Raw genomic sequence first — 23138 nt, 5'->3', positions numbered from 1 at the left:
CAAATCAAGTTCGTTATATTTTTCCTGTAATTTTCACGTAAAAATACATAAGTGTACCAAATTTGAGATCTCTATGTCAAAAGATGTGGCTGCTAGGGGGGCGGGGATACATAGTCATTTTTAGGCATTTTTCTTAAAAATTCATGGTTTTTTCTTGACAACGCTATGTTAACCCTAGAAGGAGTATATGAATTTTCTCACCCTCTAAAGGGTAACTGGGGTGTCCAGACACCCCCAACTTGAAACTTGTGTAAAAAGGTTTCTATTTGAAACACTTTGATACACTTTTAGAAAAAAATATTGGTTTATGCATTATTTAAAAAAATGTAATTATTTGAACAACTGAAGTGCAAAAAAAATTGAAGAAAATTGATTAATTGAAAAAATCACAAAAATTAATTATAAAATAGATTTTATCAATTAATATTTATTACAATGGGTGTTATAAATATAAAATTTTACAAATTTAATATGTATATATTTGTGAATATATTATTATCAGTAATAATCCTCAATTGAAATTTCATGTGAAGTTATAAATAAAAAATGTTTATTTTTTCTAACAATATATATTTTGTTTAATAATGTATTTTTTATAAAATGTTAAGAAATATTTTCCCGTCATATAATAATAATAATAATAATAATACATATTTATATAAATTATCAACAAGCTAACAAATATGATTTAAGGGGTTAAACCACTCTAGAACGTCAAAAAGGAGCCTAATTTTAATAATTTTTTTCAAGAAAAGTTTAAAAGTGATGAAAATTATGTTTTTATATGTATATACATATATACTTCGTGGTTAAAGTACTTACCCCTAGGGCTAAACTATGTGCAAGTTACAGCCCGATCCGATCAATTTTTTTTTCACTTAGTACGCTACAGGAATTTTACCCCATATATATCTATATTGGGTAGACTTTAAAGAGAGAAAAAAATATACTTTATACATTTCTTTTTACAAAAATATCATGTGAACAGGTACGTGATAGAAACCCTTTCTGAGGGGAATTACTTCGCGGCTGGAAAGGTTTTCGCTACAATTTTTATCCTAGAACAAAAAACAATTTTTTAATATATTTTTTTATATATTTTCTGAACATTTTAAGAAAAAACAGTTTTTGCTTAAAAAATAGGCACTAAATTATTTATAACTAAAGAAATAAGCAACATAAAAAAAATCCGTACTTCTTTCTGTAGATAATGTTATTAAGAAGCTGGAGTTAAATTTTTAAGTAAATCGGTTGAGATTTGTGAAAGTTATGTTTGCGGCCAGCTCAAAAAAAATAGTTTTGAGAAAAACGCGTTTAAAGTTTTACTTATGATTTTTTGAAAATTCTAGAGTAATTTATCCCCTTAAAGCGCTTGGCATTATTCGAAATTCTTTAGTATCCGTACAGGAGTAATTTAACTTTTTGAAAACATGATGTTTCCTTCTTCAATTTTTAAACATTTTGAAAGTATGTGTTATTATTTTCTTTTCTGAAAAAAGGATTATGGCGTTATTTTTTCGATTTCTGTAGCGCGACTCAACTGTGAAGACTGCCGCGAACTATTCTGGGGCGCGCAGCTCGCACTAAACTTATGCTTATATAATTATATGTATATATAACTTATATAATTATATATAATAAGATATAATTAACAATAAGGAAAACTTATTACACATGTTACGAATTTTATTATAAACATATATTTAAGAATTTTTAAGGTGATTTATTTTAAACAATTATTTTTATTCGAGATTACAAATTCATATAATATTTATGTCACTCCACATTCATAACCCGAATCTCATTTAAATAGTCAATTAATTTCTTTAAAAATAATACAAATGTAGCTACACAGAACTATCACCAAAAATCAAACACTTTTTCTCTTACGTAAAAATTATTATAAAAGATAGATTCATCCAAAAATCAGCATTGTCAAATGTATTTAGCTAATAATTTATTTTTGTGTATGGCAAAGGACCGTGAACGCAATTAATATGAATTTAAATATTTGTACAAGACAATCACAAATACAATATTTCTCATTCACTGGTTATATATTATGCTTATCAAAAAAGACAACGTCAGCTTACAGAATTCATTTGAGAGAACTTCTTCGTCCAATTGACTCTGGATTCCTTCTTATTTCTTTTGTTTGACGTAAGATTTGAGAAAAAACCAGCAGATAGTCAAAATACATTCAATTATTCGTCAACGACAACCACACGAGGTGTTATGCCAATTATACACCAACCGCTATAACAATAATCGCATATCACACAATTTTATCAGAAATTAGACTATATAATTATTTAAAAACGGAACTTACTCCTATTGGGCAACGTGGTTATTTATTTGGTCGATGTTGACCGGCGTTTAATATCTTTATATAATTCTTTGCACAATTTCATGTGCCCGGGTCCCTTGACCACACTAATCTCAATTTCCTCTTTTCGTCTATCTAATCGCTTACTTCCTACCTATTGTCTCCCTACTACTCAATAATTTCTTTTTCGACGATACATTCAAACATTCATATCTCACACACACTTTGAAACTCACAGTAATCCTCAAAGTTAAGACGCACTAAAGAAATCGAAAAAGTAACGCTATGATCTTTTTGAGTGTTTACATGACTAATTTTTGCATCTCAAATCAATGGTCTTTAATCCTTTATTACAAAAAAGAAAAAAATATAAATTTTTTTTGTAAAGCGATTTTTTCGTATACTGAAGTTTACAAATTTTTTCAATATTTAAATATATATTTAATTGAATGGTGAATTTCGAAAAGGGCTCAACTCGAAAAAGCGTAGGTGTCATTTTCGCATAACAATTGATAGTGAAAATAACTCTTAGCCTTTTTAGAGTTGAGCCCTTTTCGAAATTCACCATTCAATTGCAAGCAGTATTAGATTATCTCTTGCAATACTTATCTAATGTCTAGCAATTTCATTACATTTTTTAAACCGTATTGTTTTTCTTTTTATATTGTTACCTATCTAGGGAAAATACATTTATATCAAACATGCTCGAAAACCTCGTTTTATTGATAGTGTGAATCGGGGGTACGAGCTTTCCATCATATGTGATACAAAAAATCGTATGCACCTCGGTAAGTCCTTTATGTGCTAAGCACAATTGTGCAAAATTGTGCTTGGCACATAGTCCGACTTACCTCACTTGGTGCATAATATACTATTACATTTTTTCAAAAAATTTTCCCACCTTAAAAACATTTAACATTATTTTTTGACGTGTGCATTTCCAACTTTAATAACTTTTTTATCCCTCAGGCACAAACATGGCGCTAGGTTATAAATAGCCCATGTGTTATTTTTGTCCTATGGTAAAAATGCATGCCATTTTCAAACAGTAGAACAAATGCTTTTTCACCCGGCCTTCAGATAACCTAAAAACGCGCCGTTTGTGCCTTTAGAATAAAAACTATCGTAAGTAACATGAATCCAATGTCAGCCAATTGTTTATGTTGGCTGCCTTTGGACTCTTGTTGATTAATGTACTATTATTTTGGAAATAAAAAATGAAGTCCTGGAGTACAAATGTATGTTTTCACTAATTATGCGTTTATTATCAACACCAATTGAGTGTTTCGATTAAATAACTCGACCCGCTAAAGTGCGCAAGTCCAGCTGGAGTCATTTGATCGGGACACTCAATTTGTTAATAAAAAGATTACAGTTAGTTATATTTGTTACAGGCCAAGAAACGTAAGAAGAATTCTGACTCAGAGGATGAAAATATGTCGGACAGCTCCCCTCCACCGCGCACAACAGCCAGACGCGCTAGAAAACCAGTGTCGTATGCTCTTAAGTCAGACAACGAAATGAGTGATTCAGATTAAGCACAAAAACGTTAGACGTACGTAATGAGTGCAAAACACGGAAGAAGTCAATGTTTTAATTGCATTCCATTTGTTACTTTAATACAATTTACGTAAATTTGTCTAGGTAGTATTTTTATTACTTAAAAAACTTACCGAAACAGTATGACTTGTGGCTAATGATCAGTTACATTAGTTCATAATGCGCTTGCAATTCAGATCATTACTAATGTACAAACGGGTAATTATAATGTATCAAAAAAGTGTTAAAATTAATCATTAGACCATAGATATTTATTAAAACTATAGTTTAATAATTAAATTTAATATTTTCAGAATTAATTTTAAGTAAAAAATCGTTTCCATATTCTTTTAATACGTATTGGTGATTTAATTCATGAAATTGAAAATGTTAAATTTATAATTAATATAGAAAAAAGATCTCGTGTACATTTGGCGATACATTTTTAAAAGTTTGTCAAATTTCTTTGCTTTTATAGTCGATTTAAAGCTTTTCTTTTAAAACATATTGTATTACATGTTTATAGTCAATTTTATTGGCTGAAGAATACTCGAAATTATAATTAATAAACGTGTTTGTACTGCAATAATGACTTACTTATTACACTGTGTTACAGAAAAGAAAAATAAACTTACTTTTAATCTGACATATCCTAAGTTGTTGCTCTTGAAAAACTAAAAAAATGGTATATGTATATTCAATTTTCCAAATACCCCCAAAATTTAATTTTAAAGCTAAAAACCGTTTTTCTGTAGTTTAAGTATAAAATATTTTGTAACTTTGTCATTTTTGATCCGGTATCAAATTTTTTTTTATTTTAAAACTGAATAACAAGTCCAGGTGCGAATTTTTGGTCGACCCAAAGTTGGAACTCGACAAGTAAATTTGATTAGGAAAAACTAAAACCAGCTCAGGAATTCTGTTGTTACCTTACAGAAATAATAGACCGCAGAGAGGGAGGTATAAGGATAAACACCATGAATGAGACAAAATTTATAACAATAACACTATTTATTAACAGTCACTTCAAATTTTCTAAATTTATGAAAGTGGAATAAGGCCTATTAACAAAATTCAATTTTATTTCTTTAATTATTATTATTTTTAAATAATAATGAGATCGATTCAGAAGGAAAACGACTCATAATATATACTGGGGACTCACCGCCCATTTGACGACGACGTCTCGTCCCACACATAAATTTACCAGATTTTAAATTTAATTTTACATGCAAGTCCACAGGAAGTTGACTGCCAGTATTGATTTGAAAGATCGTCAACAAAACAGCAATTTTGTTTTCCTGGTGTTCTGAATATTCAACACTAAAATGAATTAAAAAATGGAATACGTCTACCCAGGGCCGAATTTATATACAGGCAAACTAGACAACCGCCTAGGATCCACCACCATAAAAGATTACTAGTGCGTACCTACTGAGAGGTCGTTTTCGAAACTGAAATTAATAAAACATCGATTAAGGTAATTAATCGGTCAAGATCAGCTCAATCATCTTTCCATATTGAGTATTGAAAGTGATTTATTATAAAAGTTTCTTTTTCTGATATTATCGACGACTTTGCTGACAAAAAGTCCCGTAAAGTTTTATTGTAAAGTATTCTCTATTCTTTCTATAGTATTATCTAGGTACTAGCGATATATTCCTCGCTCGCTGATGCTTGCTCGGATGCAGTTGTACTTTTTGTTCTTTACGTATTACTAGTTTATAATTATTTACATTTTTTTATGTTTTGAATTATTATTTCATTACTATTTTATTGAAAAAATCTTGATTTCGATCATTTTTTTGCCGAATAAACTGACAATTATTATTTTATAATAACACAGCCTCACAAAAAAAAGTGTCATGTACTTTTGACCGGAATCCGAAGTCCGTTTTGCTCCATCACGTCAGGATTTTTTTCTAACCTCAAAAAACATGTCGAATTTTGAGAGGTATGCGATTTTTTTAAAAATTGATGGATTTATTTTAAACTTGGTATCTGGGGGTTTTTTGAGTCGCTGATTACGAATCTGAAGTTAGATTTTAAAAATTTTAAATGGCGGACGAATTAAAAAAAATTAAGATTTACTTCAAACTTGGTATCTAAAGGTATTTTGGGTCGCTCATAACAAATCTGAAATCATATTTTCAAAATTCAAAATGGCAGCTGCAATATGGCTGATGAATTTTTTAAAAAAATATTAAGATTTACATAAAATTTGGTATAACAGAATAAGATGCAGAATGGAACAATGCACTTTCTTATTCGGCTTCTGCACCAAACATATCCAATCTGTTACCAAAGAATATTTTATGAAAAAATTTTAATAAAAGTCATATTATATCGAATTTCGAAAATCTGACGTCAGATTCTCAATCAGCGATCCCAACAACCCTAGATATGTTACCAATTTTTAAGTGAAATATTTTGAAAAGATTATTCATTCAAATTCTAGAAATATCGAAATGAAATATTTCTAAATTGTTAAAAATACATATTTAGGCAATATCATCCGGATATATTTGTGAAAAATAAAAAAAATGAATTATTCATTAATGAATAATCTTTTCAAAATATTTCACTTAAAAATTTGTAACATATTTCATTTTTTTATTTTGCAAATATTAAAAAATAATATGTCAGTAATTTTTCATCCTCACATTTCCTCAACATTTCGCTGAAATTTTTCGTACAATCGGAACTGCAATATTTCTTATAGGCGGACATTTCATTGTTGCATCAAAATTTCATGGACCTTTCATTGAAATATTTCGAATCTTTCAATGAAATATTCAGGACAAATTCAGGAAATTTTATGTGCTGTGTGGGAATATGTGGTAAAAATGACATTTTATAATCGAATATTATTCCCAAGAATCGAACTCTGTCGCTAGATTTAACAATATGCCCTTTAACTGTAATTTCCAAATTACCTGGAGGAATCTTCTTATTATTAAAATGCAGTAACTGGGTTTTATTTGGGGAGAGTTCAAGGCCAAGTGAGATTAAGTTTTTATCAATTTTTTCAATAGCTTTAGTCAATAGACCCTTGCCTCTTCTCACTGTTTTAGACTTGAAATAAACAGCTATGTCGTCTGCAAACTGTGAAACCTTAACATTCTTGTTTATATCATCCGCAATATTTGCCACATAAAGTAAATACAGAAGCGGACTAAGAACACCACCCTGAGAAACCCCAATATGTACATTTCTAGTTTCATCGCTAGTATAAGCAGTATAAATGTATCTTTCGTGAGATATAAATTTTTTAAAAGTTATCAATTTATTAGAGCAACCAACTGTAACAAGTTTAGATAATAAGATATCAATATTTACGTAATTGAAAGCGCCCATTACATCAAGAAAGACAGCTAGAACATGTTTTTATTTCAATAAAAGCTTCGTCTACTTTCAAGGTCAAGTTAACTAGATTATCCGTACAGGATCTTCCTTTTCTAATCCCAATTTCAGAATCAGGAATTAGTTTATGGGTTTCCGCCCACCACTGCAACCTATTTTTAATCATAGTTTCAAACAGTTTCAATAAACAAGATGTCAGCGTCAAAGGTCTAAGACTATTACTGCCAGGCTTATTTGACCGAATCCATGTCAAATCATGCAGGCAGTCCGATGATATATTGCGAATTAATTTCAGAATGAAGTATGTTATTCTACTTGAAAAATAAAGAAATACGTGTTTTTTTATATTTTGATTCGATTTTGTGTAGTTTTTACGACTTTTTAAAGATTTTTTCAAGAAAATTAAATTTTTTGCATTTTTCGCTTAAAAAAAGCATAACTTTCGTAATTTTTAACCTTTTTTGTTGCTCCTGGGCTTATTTTTTTCCATTTTTTTTACTCTTTTAAAAAAAGTTGCTCCGAATGAAAAATATTAAAAAAACAACGATAAAAATGGAATTTTTCGAAAAAACAAAAAAAATTTTTTTCTTAAAAATGCCACCTTTTTTTTGCCCCAAATTTTCAGGATTAATTGGTACACATATGTACTACATACCATAAAAATTTCACTTGGTATTTTTTTGTTTCCTAGGAGAAAAAAAATATTTTCATTTTTTTAATTAAAAACTCTAAAAATCATCAAATTTAAAAGGTTTCTAACTGCTCCTTGATTCATTTTTTTACTTTTCAACATTATTTTCGAAAATTGCGCAAAAAATAAAGAATGTTAATAATTTGCAAGAAAAATAACTTTGTTTTAAAAAAAAACGAAAAAAAAGAATTCAAAAATTTTTTTTTTTTTCAAAATTGCTTTTTAGATTTTTTATGTATTGATCAATTCTAAAAGCAATATTTAGAAAAAAAAACAATTTCAACAATCCAATCAATCGATCGAATTATTTTCGAAAATTGCGTAAAAAATAAAGAATGTTAATAATTTTTAAAAATATCTAACTTTTTTATAGAAAAAAAAATGAAACAAATAGGTTTCAAAAATATTTTTTTTATACGTACATTTTTTTTTGTTATTTTTTCGGGTTCTATAAAACTACTTTTTATATTTCCTTTTAAAACGATTTGACAAACAAAAATGTACGTATAAAAAAAATATTTTTGAAACCTATTTGTTTCGTTTTTTTTCTCTATAAAAATTAGATATTTTTAAAAATTATTAACATTCTTTATTTTTTGCGCAATTTTCGAAAATAATGTTGAAAAGTAAAAAAATGAATCAAGGAGCAGTTAGAAACCTTTTAAATTTGATGATTTTTAGAGTTTTTAATTAAAAAAATGAAAATATTTTTTTTCTCCTAAGAAACAAAAAAATACCAAGTGAAATTTTTATGGTATGTAGTACATATGTGTACCAATTAATCCTGAAAATTTGGGGCAAAAAAAAGGTGGCATTTTTGAGAAAAAATTTTTTTTTGTTTTTTCGAAAAATTCCATTTTTATCGTTGTTTTTTAATATTTTTCATTCGGAGCAACTTTTTTTAAAAGAGTAAAAAAAATGGAAAAAAATAAGCCCAGGAGCAACAAAAAAGGTTAAAAATTACGAAAGTTATGCTTTTTTTAAGCGAAAAATGCAAAAAATTTAATTTTCTTGAAAAAATCTTTAAAAAGTCGTAAAAACTACACAAAATCGAATCAAAATATAAAAAAACACGTATTTCTTTATTTTTCAAGTAGAATAACATACTTCATTCTGAAATTAATACGCAATATATCATCGGACTGCCTGCATGATTTGACATGGATTCGGTCATTTACAAAATGTACAAAACATTCCCTCCAGCTCAAAGGATAGTCCTTAGTCTGGTAGAGTAAATTATATATGTCAAGAAGAATCAATTTATACTTTATAGGTAGTTTTTTAAGAATATCGAAATCAATCCCATTCAAACCTGGTGACGATTTAGTATTACATTCTCATCATAATGAGAAGGTATTACATTTGGGCGATTTTGAGCATTCTCTAATTTTAGTAAATCTCGACGTTTTGAGACTTTCTGATGCCGAAAAAATGGGTCCTAAAAAATGTCTGTCTGTCTGTCTGTAGACAAAATTTGGTCCGACGATAACTCGAACAAATTTTAATGAATCGACTTCAAATTTGGTATACACTTTAAGTGTACCAAAATCTCGCCTGAGTTCGTTGGCCAGATGATTTCGTTGAAAAACAACAAAATTATTCAAATTTTTAGTTTTCAAAAATTTCCAAAATTCGCATTTTTCAGAAAAAAATTTTTTCAATTTTTTTTCGAAAATTGCGAGTAAAAATAAACACTTTTTTCCTTTGACAATTGTCAATAGCGATTAAAACAAAAAAGTTATTCCACTTTTCTCAAAAAAAGGACAAAAAAAGACAAAAACGGATGAAAAATGGGTAAAATGCAGAGCAAAATTACTTTATTTTGAAAAACTATGTTCATCTATGTATTATTTCTGTTTAAACCACCTTAAATTAACACAAATAACAGTGACTCACTCATAAAGTTCCGATTTTTTTTTATAAGTCCAACTATTGTTTTCCATTTCCAAACATTGCAATTGTTTTCAAAAAATCCTCTATTTTAAAATACTTTATATTGCGCTGTTTATACCACAATTTCGTATTTTTTCGATTATTTACTTTTGAATTAGTTAAAATTCACTTATTTGTAGATTTGTAAATGTTTTTTTCTTTGACACTTTTCGATACAGATTAAAACAAAAAAGTTAAAAAAGTTATGTTCTATAACGATTAAGGTAACAAAAATTTTAAATTATTTTCGATGTGTAATTTTACTCATTAATTTTTTGCGGTCCAGTTTTAACCTATTTTGCCACCTTTTCTTTTAGCAACTTTCCTCTCTAGATTTAAAGTTTTTGAAGCAGTATTCCTAAAACATTTTTTCCACTATAACGAAAGCATTGTGAAGTGAAACAAAAATAATAAGTGTAGCAGGCGAAATTATAAAGAATTATAAATTAACTAAGTATAAACATTGCTATTTTTTAAGAGAAAATTCATTTTTCAACAATCTTTTTAACAAATTTAAATAAATCTTTCTACTCTTTGGCTTTTTAGGTCGCTCATTACGATTCTAAAGTCAGTTTTTAAAAATTCAAAATGGCGTATTGAAACATTTTTGACGCCATATTTTTAGCATTTAAAGGTATTCTGAAGGGATAAGATTTGAAAAAATTACAAAAACTGAACAAAAATTCTAAAAAAATCTTTTTTTTAATGCTTGTAAATTGTTTATTTAAAAATTTTCGGTTCTTTTAGTACACTATTTGATAGAGCCTCAAATTACCTGTAAAAATTTCGTTAATGGGTTAATGCATGCCTCCTTTTCCTATTGTATGTTTCTAATTTTCGAGCATGAAACGCGAGTGCCGTGATGAGAATGTTTTAAATTGTGTAGGGAGTGGTCACGTGATGACTGCCTTCGGTGGCTCGGTCCGAACGGGGAAATACTTGTAAAGCGGGAAGATGCCGAAAAGCGGGGAAATACTTATTGTAGGGGAAATTGCGATAAGCCAGTCTCTCCTTGCCCTTCCGCGTGCTACTCGTGTAATTTTGTATCTCTTGACTCTGGTTTTAAAATATATGTATTAAACGTTCTTTTCTTGTTTTAATTATCCGCAATTCCCTTACAAATTGGGGGTTCGTCCGGGATTGTGGATATTTTTAACTATTTATGTGTAAAAGTGTAAAATTAAGTGTTATTTGAAAACTGTGTAACCACGTATTGGATATCAGTGCCAGAGTGAAAAATAAAAATGACGGAATTAGAAGAATTTGCAAAGCTGGACGAATTTAAAGTTGACGAGTTAAAAGAAGAATTATTAGCACGCGGATTGGCAATAACGGGTACCAAGGCGGTTTTAAAGGAGAGGCTCAAAAAAGCGATGGAAGGCGCCGTTTCACGAAAAGACGCCGATGAGGACAAGATGGTCGCCGGAGGAAACAAACCACTGAGAGACGAGGAAGACGGCGAGGACGATGATGAAGAGGACGACGACGACGACGTGCCGATTGAATCACTAAAGACGAAAGAGCTGAAATTCCGATTACGACGTTTGGGATTAACGACGACAGGTGCAAAAAGTGAATTGAGAAACCGGTTAATCGAGGCATTAGAGGAGGACAGAGGATCGACGATGGTAACCCAAAGAGAACGCGCTAGGGCGCCACTTCCAAGAAACGACGTGAACTCGAGCGCGTTGGCGAGGTCCCACTCAAGCCCTCTGCGATCATCTGATGTCTCTAGAGGGCTGGAAGGGATCATTCAACACGATACCATGATTGGCCACACTCAATTCACACGGCCAATGACGATGTCTTTCAGGGATCTGGATGGAACGTTGGACAAATTCAGTGGGGACGACGGACGATGCATTCGACGATGGCTGGAGGAATTCGAAGATGCAGCACATCTCTGTGGATGGACAGGTACACATAAAGCAATTTATGCCAAAAGATTGCTTCAGGGGTCCGCAAGATTTTGTGGGTTTTGAGGATTGTAGGTACTCCTGGAATACTATGAAGGACGCACTGTTACGACAGTTTGGTTCTAAAGTTGACAGCCACACAATACACAAGATGCTGGAAAACCGGAAGAAGAAGGATGACGAGACTTACCACGAGTACTGTTATAGGATGTTGGAGATTGGTTCCCAGGCATCCTTGGAAGTAAGTGCCGTAATACAATACATCATCGATGGTATAGACGGCGACGATGTAAGTAAAATCATTTTATATGGTGCAAAGGATGTTCGTGAATTTAAAACAAAATTAGAGGTATTCGAGAAAATAAAGAGTAAGTCGAAATTAATTAATAAGACGGACAATTTTAATAAAAAACCGGTTGTTAAAAAAGTAGAAAATAAAGTCGATAAATGTTTTAATTGTGGGGTTAAAGGGCACATGAGTAGAGAATGTCCTTCGAAGGATAAGGAACCAAAATGTTTTAAATGTAACGCGTACGGACATAAATCGCGGGAATACGCGTCGAGTGGTGGCTCAGAAAAAACTCGAAGTGTTGACGTGGTTCAAACGAGATCATCGAAATGTTACAAATCGGTTAGAATAAACGGTGTAGAAATAAAAGCACTGATCGATACGGGAAGTGACTTAACTTTGATGCGTGTCGATAATTTCGTTAAAATCGGAGCACCAAATTTCGAAAAGAATGTTACTCAGTTTACCGGTGTGGGCTCGAAAGATCTGTGTACTTTGGGGGTCACCAACGCGATTATGTCTATCGATGATCAAAATTTTTCTGTAAAATTGCATCTCGTGTCCGAAAGTGTGATGAAGCATGATTTAATAATAGGCAATGATTTTTTGAAAACTGTCGAATTGCGATGTAGGGGTAATAACATTAAAATTTTAAAAGTTGATTTTATTAAAGAGAATGCCGAGAATTTTTTAATTGACGAGAAAGCGGAAGTGAACGAAGTTGATATCACACATTTGGTTGATAAAGATGTGCGTGACGAGGTTGTGAAACTTGAAAAAAATTATGAGCCACAAAAGTCGAAAGAAGTTGATATCAAAGTAAAAATATTTTTAAAAGACGACATACCCGTTTATCAAAATTCGCGACGATTATCGTTCAAGGAAAAGGGGTGGTTCAAAAACAAATTGACGAATGGTTGAGATTAAAGATTATTCGAGTTTCGAATTCGGACTACGCGAGTCCTATAACGCTGGTAATAAAGAAAGACGGGACGATACGAATTTGTATTGACTATAGACTTTTAAATAAGAAAAAATCGTTATCCGATCCCGATTATTGACGATTTGTTAGATTTGCTAAAAGGCGCGGTTATATTTACGACTCTTGATTTGAAAAATGGTTTTTTGCACGTTCCGATTGGCGAAGAATATTGTAAGTTTACGGCGTTTGTGGTGCCAGGTGGGCATTTTGAATTTTTGAGACTACCATTTGGGTTTTGTAATTCTCCGGCGTATTTTCAAAAATATGTAAATATAATTTTTCGTGATCTGATAAAGGACGGCATTGTGGTTTTGTATATGGACGACTTGATTATTCCTGCGAAGAATTTAACGGAGGCTAGGGAGCGACTGGCATTAGTTTTGAAAACAGCGAGCGAGTATGGGTTAAAGAACCGAAGAATGTAAAATCAGTACAAGGTTTTTTGGGGTTGACCGGATTTTTTAGGAAGTTTATTCCGGGATTCGGTGTGTTGGCAAAACCGTTATCTGATTTGACGAAAAAAGATGCGAAATTTGTGTTCGGCGAAAGTCAACGATGCGCGTTTAATAAACTTAAAAGTTTGTTGTGTCAAAAACCGATTTTGTCTTTGTACAGTCCGTTTGCCGAGACCGAGCTACATACCGATGCGTCAGCGCTTGGATTGGGGGCAATTCTTCTGCAATGAGACAGCGAGGATCGTCATTTTCACCCTATCCATTATGGTAGTTGGAAAACTAGTAGGACGCAAGAAAAATACGACAGCTACAAGTTGGAGGTGCTCGCAGTGGTGAGGGCTCTGGAAAAATTCCGCATTTATTTGATTGGAATGGACTTTAAAATTGTTACCGATTGCCAGGCTTTCACGAGGACAATGAGTAAAAAGGACATTTCCTCACAGATTGCTGGATGGGCATTCAAACTCGAAGAATTCTGTTACAAAATAGAGTATCGTGCAGGGACAAGGATGCAACATGTTGACTCTCTAAGTCGCTATCCTTTTCCTCAAGTGATGCTGATCCAAGAGGAAGACGAGGCGGTAGTGATGAGGATCAAAAGATGTCAAGAGCAGGACGAGAGAAGGTGCAGAGAACAAGGTCATTTCGCAGCAGCAAAGACTGAACATCTGATCAGAAGAGACTACTGGTTCGCTAAAATGACAGAGAAGGTGAAACAAGTGGTCTAAAATTGTCTGACATGCATTTTGTCAGAACGCAAGCATGGCAAACCGGAGGGATTCTTGAATCTTTTGAACAAAGGTGATGCACCGCTGGACACGTATCACATCGATCATCTGGGACCGTTGCATTCGACGAAAAAGAATTATAAACATATGGGGGGGGGGGTTCAGTAAATTTGTGTGGCTCTATCCGACGAAATCAACCAGCTCAGCAGAACTTATAAGCAAGTTGCTTCGTCAATCAGCTGTCTTAGAAATCCCAGGAGAATAATTTCTGATCGAGGCTCCGCTTTTACGTCGTCAGAATTCGAGGAGTACTGCAAGGACGAGGGGATTGAGCATTCTACGATTGTTACCGGTGTGCCTAGAGGAAACGGCCAGGTGGAACGCTTGAACCGAACGGTCACGGTGGGCAGGAAGCGACGATAGGTTGAACAAAAGTGTCAAGAAAAACTGAAAGTGGGGTTGTATTTATGGATGATTGTAGGTGAAAAATCCGTTTAGAATGAAATCCTAGCTGCTCCTATTTCAAAGTTATCCACATTTTAATTTTTTTAATAGGATCAATTTTTGAAAAATAGAAAAGGCGCGAACATTTCTTTGTGTTTGTGTGTGTACGTGTAGACATATGTTCACATACGATTTCCACACTTGTAGCCAAATATAGCATCCTTTGTAATTTCCCAATTATAAAATAATAAATATTAAGTGTTGAAAGTCACTAGTAGACGTGGCAAATAATATATGGGTGATTCCACGTCAGATTTTAGTTCAAATTTTAAATTCGTCCAAAACTATTTTTTTTTCATTCTTCATAGTAAAAAAACGTATACGTATTTTTTTTTTTTTTTGGTGCCCAAATTTTTGAGTTATGAATTTTCAAAATTTTGGTTTTTGAAAAGTAGACCTATTTTCAACTACCTACAATTTGAAAACTATTGAATTTAGAAAAATTTCATTAAGAGAAAAAAGTTTCGATTTTTTGTCGACTTTTTAATAATGTCAAAAAAAAATTATTTTTGAATTTTTATTAAAAAAATAATAATTTTTTATAAACAAATTCATTTTTTTTCAATTTGGACATTTTTTTTTTTAATTTTTTTTTTCATTAGATACCTGAAAATAATAAAAAACGTTTGCACAAAGTTTTGGAGTGGGCCTGATGAGTTTAATGGGTGAAAATGAATTTTTAAACTCTGCGTGCAAGTTGAGCGCGCGACGTACAATCCGAATTTTGCTAGTTTAAGTAGGAGTGTTTTTTTAAAGTTAGTTTTTAATTTGTTTTTTTTATTTTATAACATATCTATTACAATTAATACTTTAAAATAATAATACTGATAATATAATTATTATTTTCTTATATATATTCAGTTTATGTTTTTCGTTGAGATTTAGTTGTTTACTTATTTTTTCTTATTCGTCCAGATTTTGTCGTTCGCGGAGATTTTCTTTTTCGTTGAGGTTCAGCAGTTACGAAAAAACCAAATCTAAGAAAACTGCTGAACCTCAACGAAAAAGAAAATCTCCGCGAACGACAAAATCAGGACGAATAACAAAAAATAAGTAAACAACTAAATCTCAACGAAAAACATAAACTGAATATATATAAGAAAATAATAATTATATTATCAGTATTATTATTTTAAAGTATTAATTGTAATAGATATGTTATACAATAAAAAAAAACAAATTAAAAACTAACTTTAAAAAAACACTCCTACTTAAACTAGCAAAATTCGGATTGTACGTCGCGCGCTCAACTTGCACGCAGAGTTTAAAAATTCATTTTCACCCATTAAACTCATCAGGCCCACTCCAAAACTTTGTGCAAACGTTTTTTATTATTTTCAGGTATCTAATGAAAAAAAAAAAAAAAAAAAAAATGTCCAAATTGAAAAAAAATGAATTTGTTTATAAAAAATTATTATTTTTTTAATAAAAATTCAAAAATAATTTTTTTTTGACATTATTAAAAAGTCGACAAAAAATCGAAACTTTTTTCTCTTAATGAAATTTTTCTAAATTCAATAGTTTTCAAATTGTAGGTAGTTGAAAATAGGTCTACTTTTCAAAAACCAAAATTTTGAAAATTCATAACTCAAAAATTTGGGCACCAAAAAAAAAAAAAATACGTATACGTTTTTTTACTATGAAGAATGAAAAAAAATAGTTTTGGACGAATTTAAAATTTGAACTAAAATCTGACGTGGAATCACCCATATATTATTTGCCACGTCTACTAGTGACTTTCAACACTTAATATTTATTATTTTATAATTGGGAAATTACAAAGGATGCTATATTTGGCTACAAGTGTGGAAATCGTATGTGAACATATGCCCGGTAAGAAGCGAAGAATCGAAAAGAATTCAGAATCTGAATTCCTTTGAATGGGTGATTTTACGTTTTTATTCAATTCCTCGATGAAGCAAAAAAAAGTAGAAAAATCTATTCTTCTTAATTGACTTGGCCAAAATTTATACTCTAAATTATACATGTAACCTGACGCAGTCAATTGCAAGGCATAAAGATACCTCATTTAATCTACAAATTTTCTATTCCTCTAAATACGCTCCTGATGTCATGACACAGTCAATTAAAAGGAATAGACATATCCACTTCACTCTCCAAATTTCTTATTCCTTTCAATGCGCTTCAGAAATTTTGATACTGTCGATTGAAAGGAATAGATATTTAAAATTTACTCTCCAAACATTTAATTTTTCTCTATTCACTACCAAAAATTTGAAAATATTAAACTTTGCGCATTAAGAAGAATAAGAAGTCTGAATTCTTTTCTATTGACTTAATATGTACTGGGAATAGAAAAAAATAGAAAAAATGATTATTCATCTCTCAATCTTGGATTTTCCGACGAGTTGACTCTGAGACTCGAACCCTCGACCATCATATCTCTCAACCGCACTGGGAGCGCCTTAACGCGCTCGACCAGGGGAGGTTATAAAATTTTTTGAGAAAATGTCTTATAATGAACACATTAAACAGATACATATATTATTTTGTTAAGTCATCAAACAGCTTTTCAGATGTTCATTATTACAAAGAGTATATTATCGTATATATATTTTTATGAACATTAATGATATTAATTAATAATTTTGTCAATTTAAATAGTTTTAAATGATTAATTGTGTTAATAAATAAAAATTATATTTTTTTTTTCTTAAGCTTAAGCTTATGGAAATATTTCCATATAATATAAATAAATAGTTCAGGTCTCATATATTGACTAATATTATTAAAATTCTATTTTACAGAATATTCAAGTATAAAAATAATTTCCCGGTAAGAGGCGAATAATTGAAAAGAACTCAGAGTTCCAATTCTTTTGAATGGGAGCATTTACGTTTTTATTCAATTCCTCGATGAAGCAAAAAAAAGTAGAAAAATCTATTCTTCTTAATTGACTTGGCCAAAATTTATACTCTAAATTATATACATATTATTCTTAACAACCTGACGCTGTCAATTGTAAAACATAGAAATGCCTCATTTATTCTCCACATTTTCTATTCTTCTGAATGCGGTCCAAAATGCGACATTTAAAATTTACTCTCCAAACATTAAATTTTTTTCTATTCGCTTCCAAAAGTTTGAAAATAAGAAACTTCGCGCATTAAGAAAAATAAGAAGCCTGAATTCTTTTCTATTGAGTTATCTCTACTGTGAATAGAAAAGAATTTATTTTTTATATATTTTGATGTTGAATGAGGAATTGAGTAAAAACGTAAATTCACCCATTCAGAAGAATTGAAAATGATCAACTAGTTAAATTAGTTAGTAATTAATTATTACTTATATTCTTTTAAAATCTTAAAATTTATATTCATTTTCTTTCGCTTCTTATAATATTTAAAAAAAATTGAAATGATTAGGAATTATTAATATACTCGCCAGTTTTTTCATTCCTTTCAATACACTTTTAGAAATCTGACGCAGTCGATTGCAAGAAATAGAAATATTTAATTCATATTACAAAATTCCCATTCCTCTGAATACGGTCCTAACAACTTGACTCAGGCGATTGCGAGGCATAGAAATACTGAATTTATACCCTAAATTTCCTATTCCTCTGAATATGCTCTTAAAAACCTGACGCAGTCAATTGCAAGGCATAAAGATACCTCATTTAATCTAAAATTTTCTATTCCTCTAAATACGCTCCTGATTCCTCTAAATTCCTCCTTGACACAATCAATTAAAAGGAATAGACATATCCACTTCACTCTCCAAATTTTTTATTCCTTTCAATGCGCTTCAGAAATTTTGATACTGTCGATTGAAAGGAATAGATATTTAAATTTTACTCTCCAAAAATTTAATTTTTCTCTATTCGCTACCAAAAATTTGAAAATATGAAACTTTGCGCATTAAGAAGAATAAGAAGTCTGAATTCTTTTCTATTGCTAGGATTTCATTCTAAACGGATTTTTCACCTACAATCATCCATAAATACAACCCCACTTTCAGTTTTTCTTGTCACTTTTGTTCAACCTATCGTCGCTTCCTGCCCACCGTGCGGTGATACCAATCTTGACGAAATTGGCAGCGCCTGTGAAGTACGTCGAGAAGGCACAACAATTTGTGAATCACATTCCTTCAAAGAGCACGGGGGTTGAACCTTTTACACTTTTGTTTGGCACCAGAATGAGGATAAAAGAGGATCCGCAAATCGTCGAAATTATTGAAGAGGAGAGAATTCGTTCGTTTGCTGAAAAAAGAGAGGAGTTGCGAGACCAGGCTTTAAATTTTGTCCGAAGTTTCTAGGACCCTACCGAGTATCTCAAGTTCTCCGAGGAGATAGATATTTGGTACAGAAGATTAGTCAGGGCGAGGGCCCGAAAGCAACATCTACGGCAGTCGACAATATGAAGCTATGGGTGGGATCTAAGTGTACCATCAACACCTGAGGACAGGTGAATTGTTAGGACGTCCGAGTGTAGGGAGTGGTCACGTGATGACTGTCTTCGGTGGCTCGGTCCGAACAGGGAAATACTTGTAAAGCGGGAAGATGCCGAAAAGCGGGGAAATACTTATTATAGGGGAAATTGCGATAAGCCAGTCTCTCCTTGCCCTTCCGCGTGCTACTCGTGTAATTTTGTATCTCTTGACTCTGGTTTTAAAATATATGTATTAAACGTTCTTTTCTTGTTTTAATTATCCGCAATTCCCTTACAATTGTAATAAACAAATAAAGCGGGCGAAGCGCGTAATAAGATAGGACCGCGAAGCGGGACGATCATTCTTCGCGCGCCCCGGGGCGCGCTCAAACTAGCGAGCGAAGCGAGCCCCTAGGCGCGAAGTGCGTGATGAGAATGTGGCCGCCCCCGCAGGGGGCTGCCAGATTTTTTTTGTTTTCTAATGATACATTAAATTCAACAAAATCAAAGGGTGCATCAAAAAATTCATTATCCGGAGCTGGAGGAAACCAAAATGGGTCTGTCTGGACACACGGGGGACTTATTTTATTCAAAGCTTCATTTACTTTATTTTTCATTTGTAAATTTTCAGAAGTTTGTAAGGGAGCAATTTTAACCCATTTATTTTTAAATATCTTACATTTATTCCATACGTATTTTAGGTCTGTTCGAAAAATGATGCTAGCTGCAAGGGACTTAAAAGCATCTTTTTTCTTTTTTTTAAAAGTTTTTTATGTTAGAGCGGATAATTTTTTATATTCTACATATAAGGTCAGACATATTTAGTGTAAACTTCCATTTCTTGTAACTAGCCTGTCTTAATCTTTTAATTTTATTGCACTCATCGTCCCACCATGAAACCGGGTTTTTTAGTTTTCTTTTTTTTCTTTTTTGAAAAATACTTTTTTTCGGTGTACTACTTTCAAAGGCGTTTGTAATCTTATTAATAAAAAATTCATACCTGTAACTAGAAGTCATACTTTCTTATTCTTGTGAGAGGAAATCTGTATAAGTTTCCTCCAAAATGAACATAAAATTATTCCAATCCGTTTGCACTGATTTAATTTTAAAAGACTTCTTATTGTAAAATGCTTTTTCAACATTCAAAGTATAAAATATCGGATAATGATCAGAACCCATGGAGTCCTCACTCACTGCGAAATCAATTTTGTCAGACAAGTTTATAGTAGAAATTAAAAGATCAATATTAGATTTAACTTTATGATATAAGTTTACATAAGTAAAAGTATTATCATTATGCAAAAAGAGATCATTTTTTTCTAGAGAGTTTTCTAATCTGATACCATTAACATCACTATGTTTACAGTTCCAGTTTCTATTGTGTAAATTAAAATCACTAACAATAATAGTATAACTATTAATTTTGACATTATTAAAAACTAGCTAAAAGAAACGCGCGTAAACGCGCGCGATATCTGCAATTTTTTATGAAAAATTAAAAATTTATTTTTATTTGACTGACACTTATTGGAATTTTGATCTCACAAAAATAATAACATTATTTTTCTAATCGTTACTGTATTACTATTTTAACATTATGGTGTTATAATAATATAATCCCACATAGCACAACTTCTTGCTGTGAGGTTACTATAAGGATATCTGTAGGGTTTGTAAGGTTACCGTGTAAGCCTGCAGTAAACTTGAGGTAATCTTAAAACTTCCGCCTTACAGTAAGCTTACACAGAAAGGTCGTGGTAAGTTTACGTGGTAAGGTTGTTGTAAGCTTTCCGTAAGGTTACTGTAAGGTTGCTGTACGGTTACTGTGAACATAAAGTAATATGAAAATATATTAAAAATAATTACATTATAATATATATTATATCATAAATTTTTTTTTTAAATTATATATTTGGTAAAGTACTTCATGAACCCCTAATTTACTGCGCAGCCGTATGTACCATAGAAAACTACTGCGCATAAATATTAATAAAATTTATTTATTAACAACATTCTATGTTTACAGTAACCTTACATCAACCTTACAGTAATCTAAAAAGAAGCTTACAGCAACCTTACCGTGTAGGCTTACCACAACCTTACCACGTAAACTTACCACGACCTTACTGTGTAAGCTTACCTTAGCTTTATTCTGTAAGCTTACTGTAAGGCGGAAGTTTTAAGTTAACCTCAAGTTTACTGTAGGCTTACACGGTAACCTTACAAACCCTACAGATATCCTCACAGTAACCTCACAGCAAAAAGCCGTGCTATGTGGGATACCTATTATTGCCCAGTCAATATGGCCTTCAAATTTTTTACTCAAATAAAGATTATATGCTACGATCGTCGAATTGTCAGCAATACATTTAAATGACCCATCTCAGGATCTATGCAGGGTGAATTCCTATTTTATTTACCACAAGGCCCATGAACTTAAAATCGCTTTACAATGTTATAAGTTCTGGATTCTTTATTTCGTCTGTGATTTCAGCAAATATCATTTTATTTAAAGTTTCTGAATCGCAAATTTGTGTACGTAAACATATATTTAAACGCACATGTGGCAATCCACGCTTTTTTCTTCTCTATGAAAGACGATACATATAAAATTGTAAATGAATAAAATTACAAATACCTTGAGTATGCTTAAGGTTAACAGTCCATCCAGGATCACCATAAGGAAACATTGTAGGATATGTCATGGGATCAAAATTTTCCCTAACAATAAGACTAGAAATTATTTTCTTATTATTTTCTGTTGTGCATACTGAATTTACATCAACATGTAAATCCCTCTTCAATTTCTGTAGATAACTTCTTCATCTTACAGGACAAATTTTTTTCTTTGGGTATTTTCTTTTCATTCTCAGTTTCAGTAGACAGAACTCTGTTGTCATTTTTACTGGGAAAAGTCTTTAAAAAATATGAAAGGTTTAGTTCACCATTTTGAAGTTCTTTAGCTCGATTTATGAAAAGACAATTCCAATCATTCTCTACAAATCGAAATCCTAATATTAGACATTCTAATTGCCGGAAAATGATTTAATTAATTGTTTTCAAAAAATGATATCAAATGCTTGCTCATTATATTATCAGTTTCATAAATTAATCTTTTAATTTACACTGCTAACCAATACAGATGTTGCAAATGCTATTGCATTATACTTCACACTCAACTGTACCAATCGGTTGTTGATCAACACCTACAAAAAATTCTGTTGGTTTAAAAGGGAACAATCTAATTAAATATTCTATTTGATGAATATTCAAACACCCTGCATTAAGGCTATCAAAAATATAAAGTCTTACTCCATCGTAATAAACACAAATCCAATGACCAGAATTGTTATTACCGCTAAAAACTATTTGAATATGTTTATCTCTTTCTCTAATGGGAACAATTAAATCAAGCATTTGTAAATACAAAGTACTTTCCATAATGAAAAAAGAATTTGAATCATTTTTTACTAATTTATTCTAGAAATTTATACATATGCATATCACTTAACATTTCATTTACATTTTTAATAATTTTAAAATCTTCATTACTTAAAATAAAATACTCTTCTATGTTCGTCAAGGTATCCTTCTTCAACTTTTAAACTGTTGATAAAGCCAATTTTCAAAACAAATCGTTTATTTTAGTTTATTGCTTTAAAAAATTTACTTACATTTGTTTCACCTATAAAATATTTCATTAACTATAATTCAGCTAACTAATGCAACAATGATAGTCTTACATGAACGTGAATTAGCGTTGTTTAATCTTTTTCCATATTATATTATTTTCGATAATGATTATTATTTAACTTATTTTCCTCTGCACTTTTTATTAATATTCAAATCAATATTCAACTCACAAACTATTATTTAACCCATAAAACAACTTCAACCCTTAAAACAATATTCAAACCTCGTTCTATCTATTTAAATACTTTTCCAAAAGCCAGCATCCTCTATTATCAAACAGTCATTATATTTTTTTCAATATCGAAATATATTCAATACCAATGTTATAC

The 23138-nt window shown here is 31.1% G+C and overlaps 1 protein-coding gene across 1 annotated transcript in view; it reads left to right on the top strand.

Moving 5' to 3' along the window:
* The window catches only part of LOC127278524 (DNA topoisomerase 2), a 34257-nt gene extending 29746 nt beyond the window's left edge, over positions 1-4511 (top strand). The window contains exon 21 of the mRNA XM_051300264.1: positions 3721-4511. Within this exon, the coding sequence (XP_051156221.1) occupies positions 3721-3864 (144 nt within the window). The 3' untranslated portion in view covers positions 3865-4511. The remainder of the gene's footprint in view (positions 1-3720) is intronic.
* The last annotated feature ends 18627 nt before the right edge of the window (positions 4512-23138 follow it).

The sequence above is a fragment of the Leptopilina boulardi genome, unplaced genomic scaffold (genome assembly GCF_019393585.1).
Source record: "Leptopilina boulardi isolate dan_hultmark-lab unplaced genomic scaffold, ZJU_Lbou_2.1 LbouV2_204, whole genome shotgun sequence".
NCBI classification, from domain to species: Eukaryota; Metazoa; Arthropoda; class Insecta; order Hymenoptera; family Figitidae; genus Leptopilina; species Leptopilina boulardi.
This window is presented reverse-complemented; position numbering and strand designations above follow the sequence as displayed.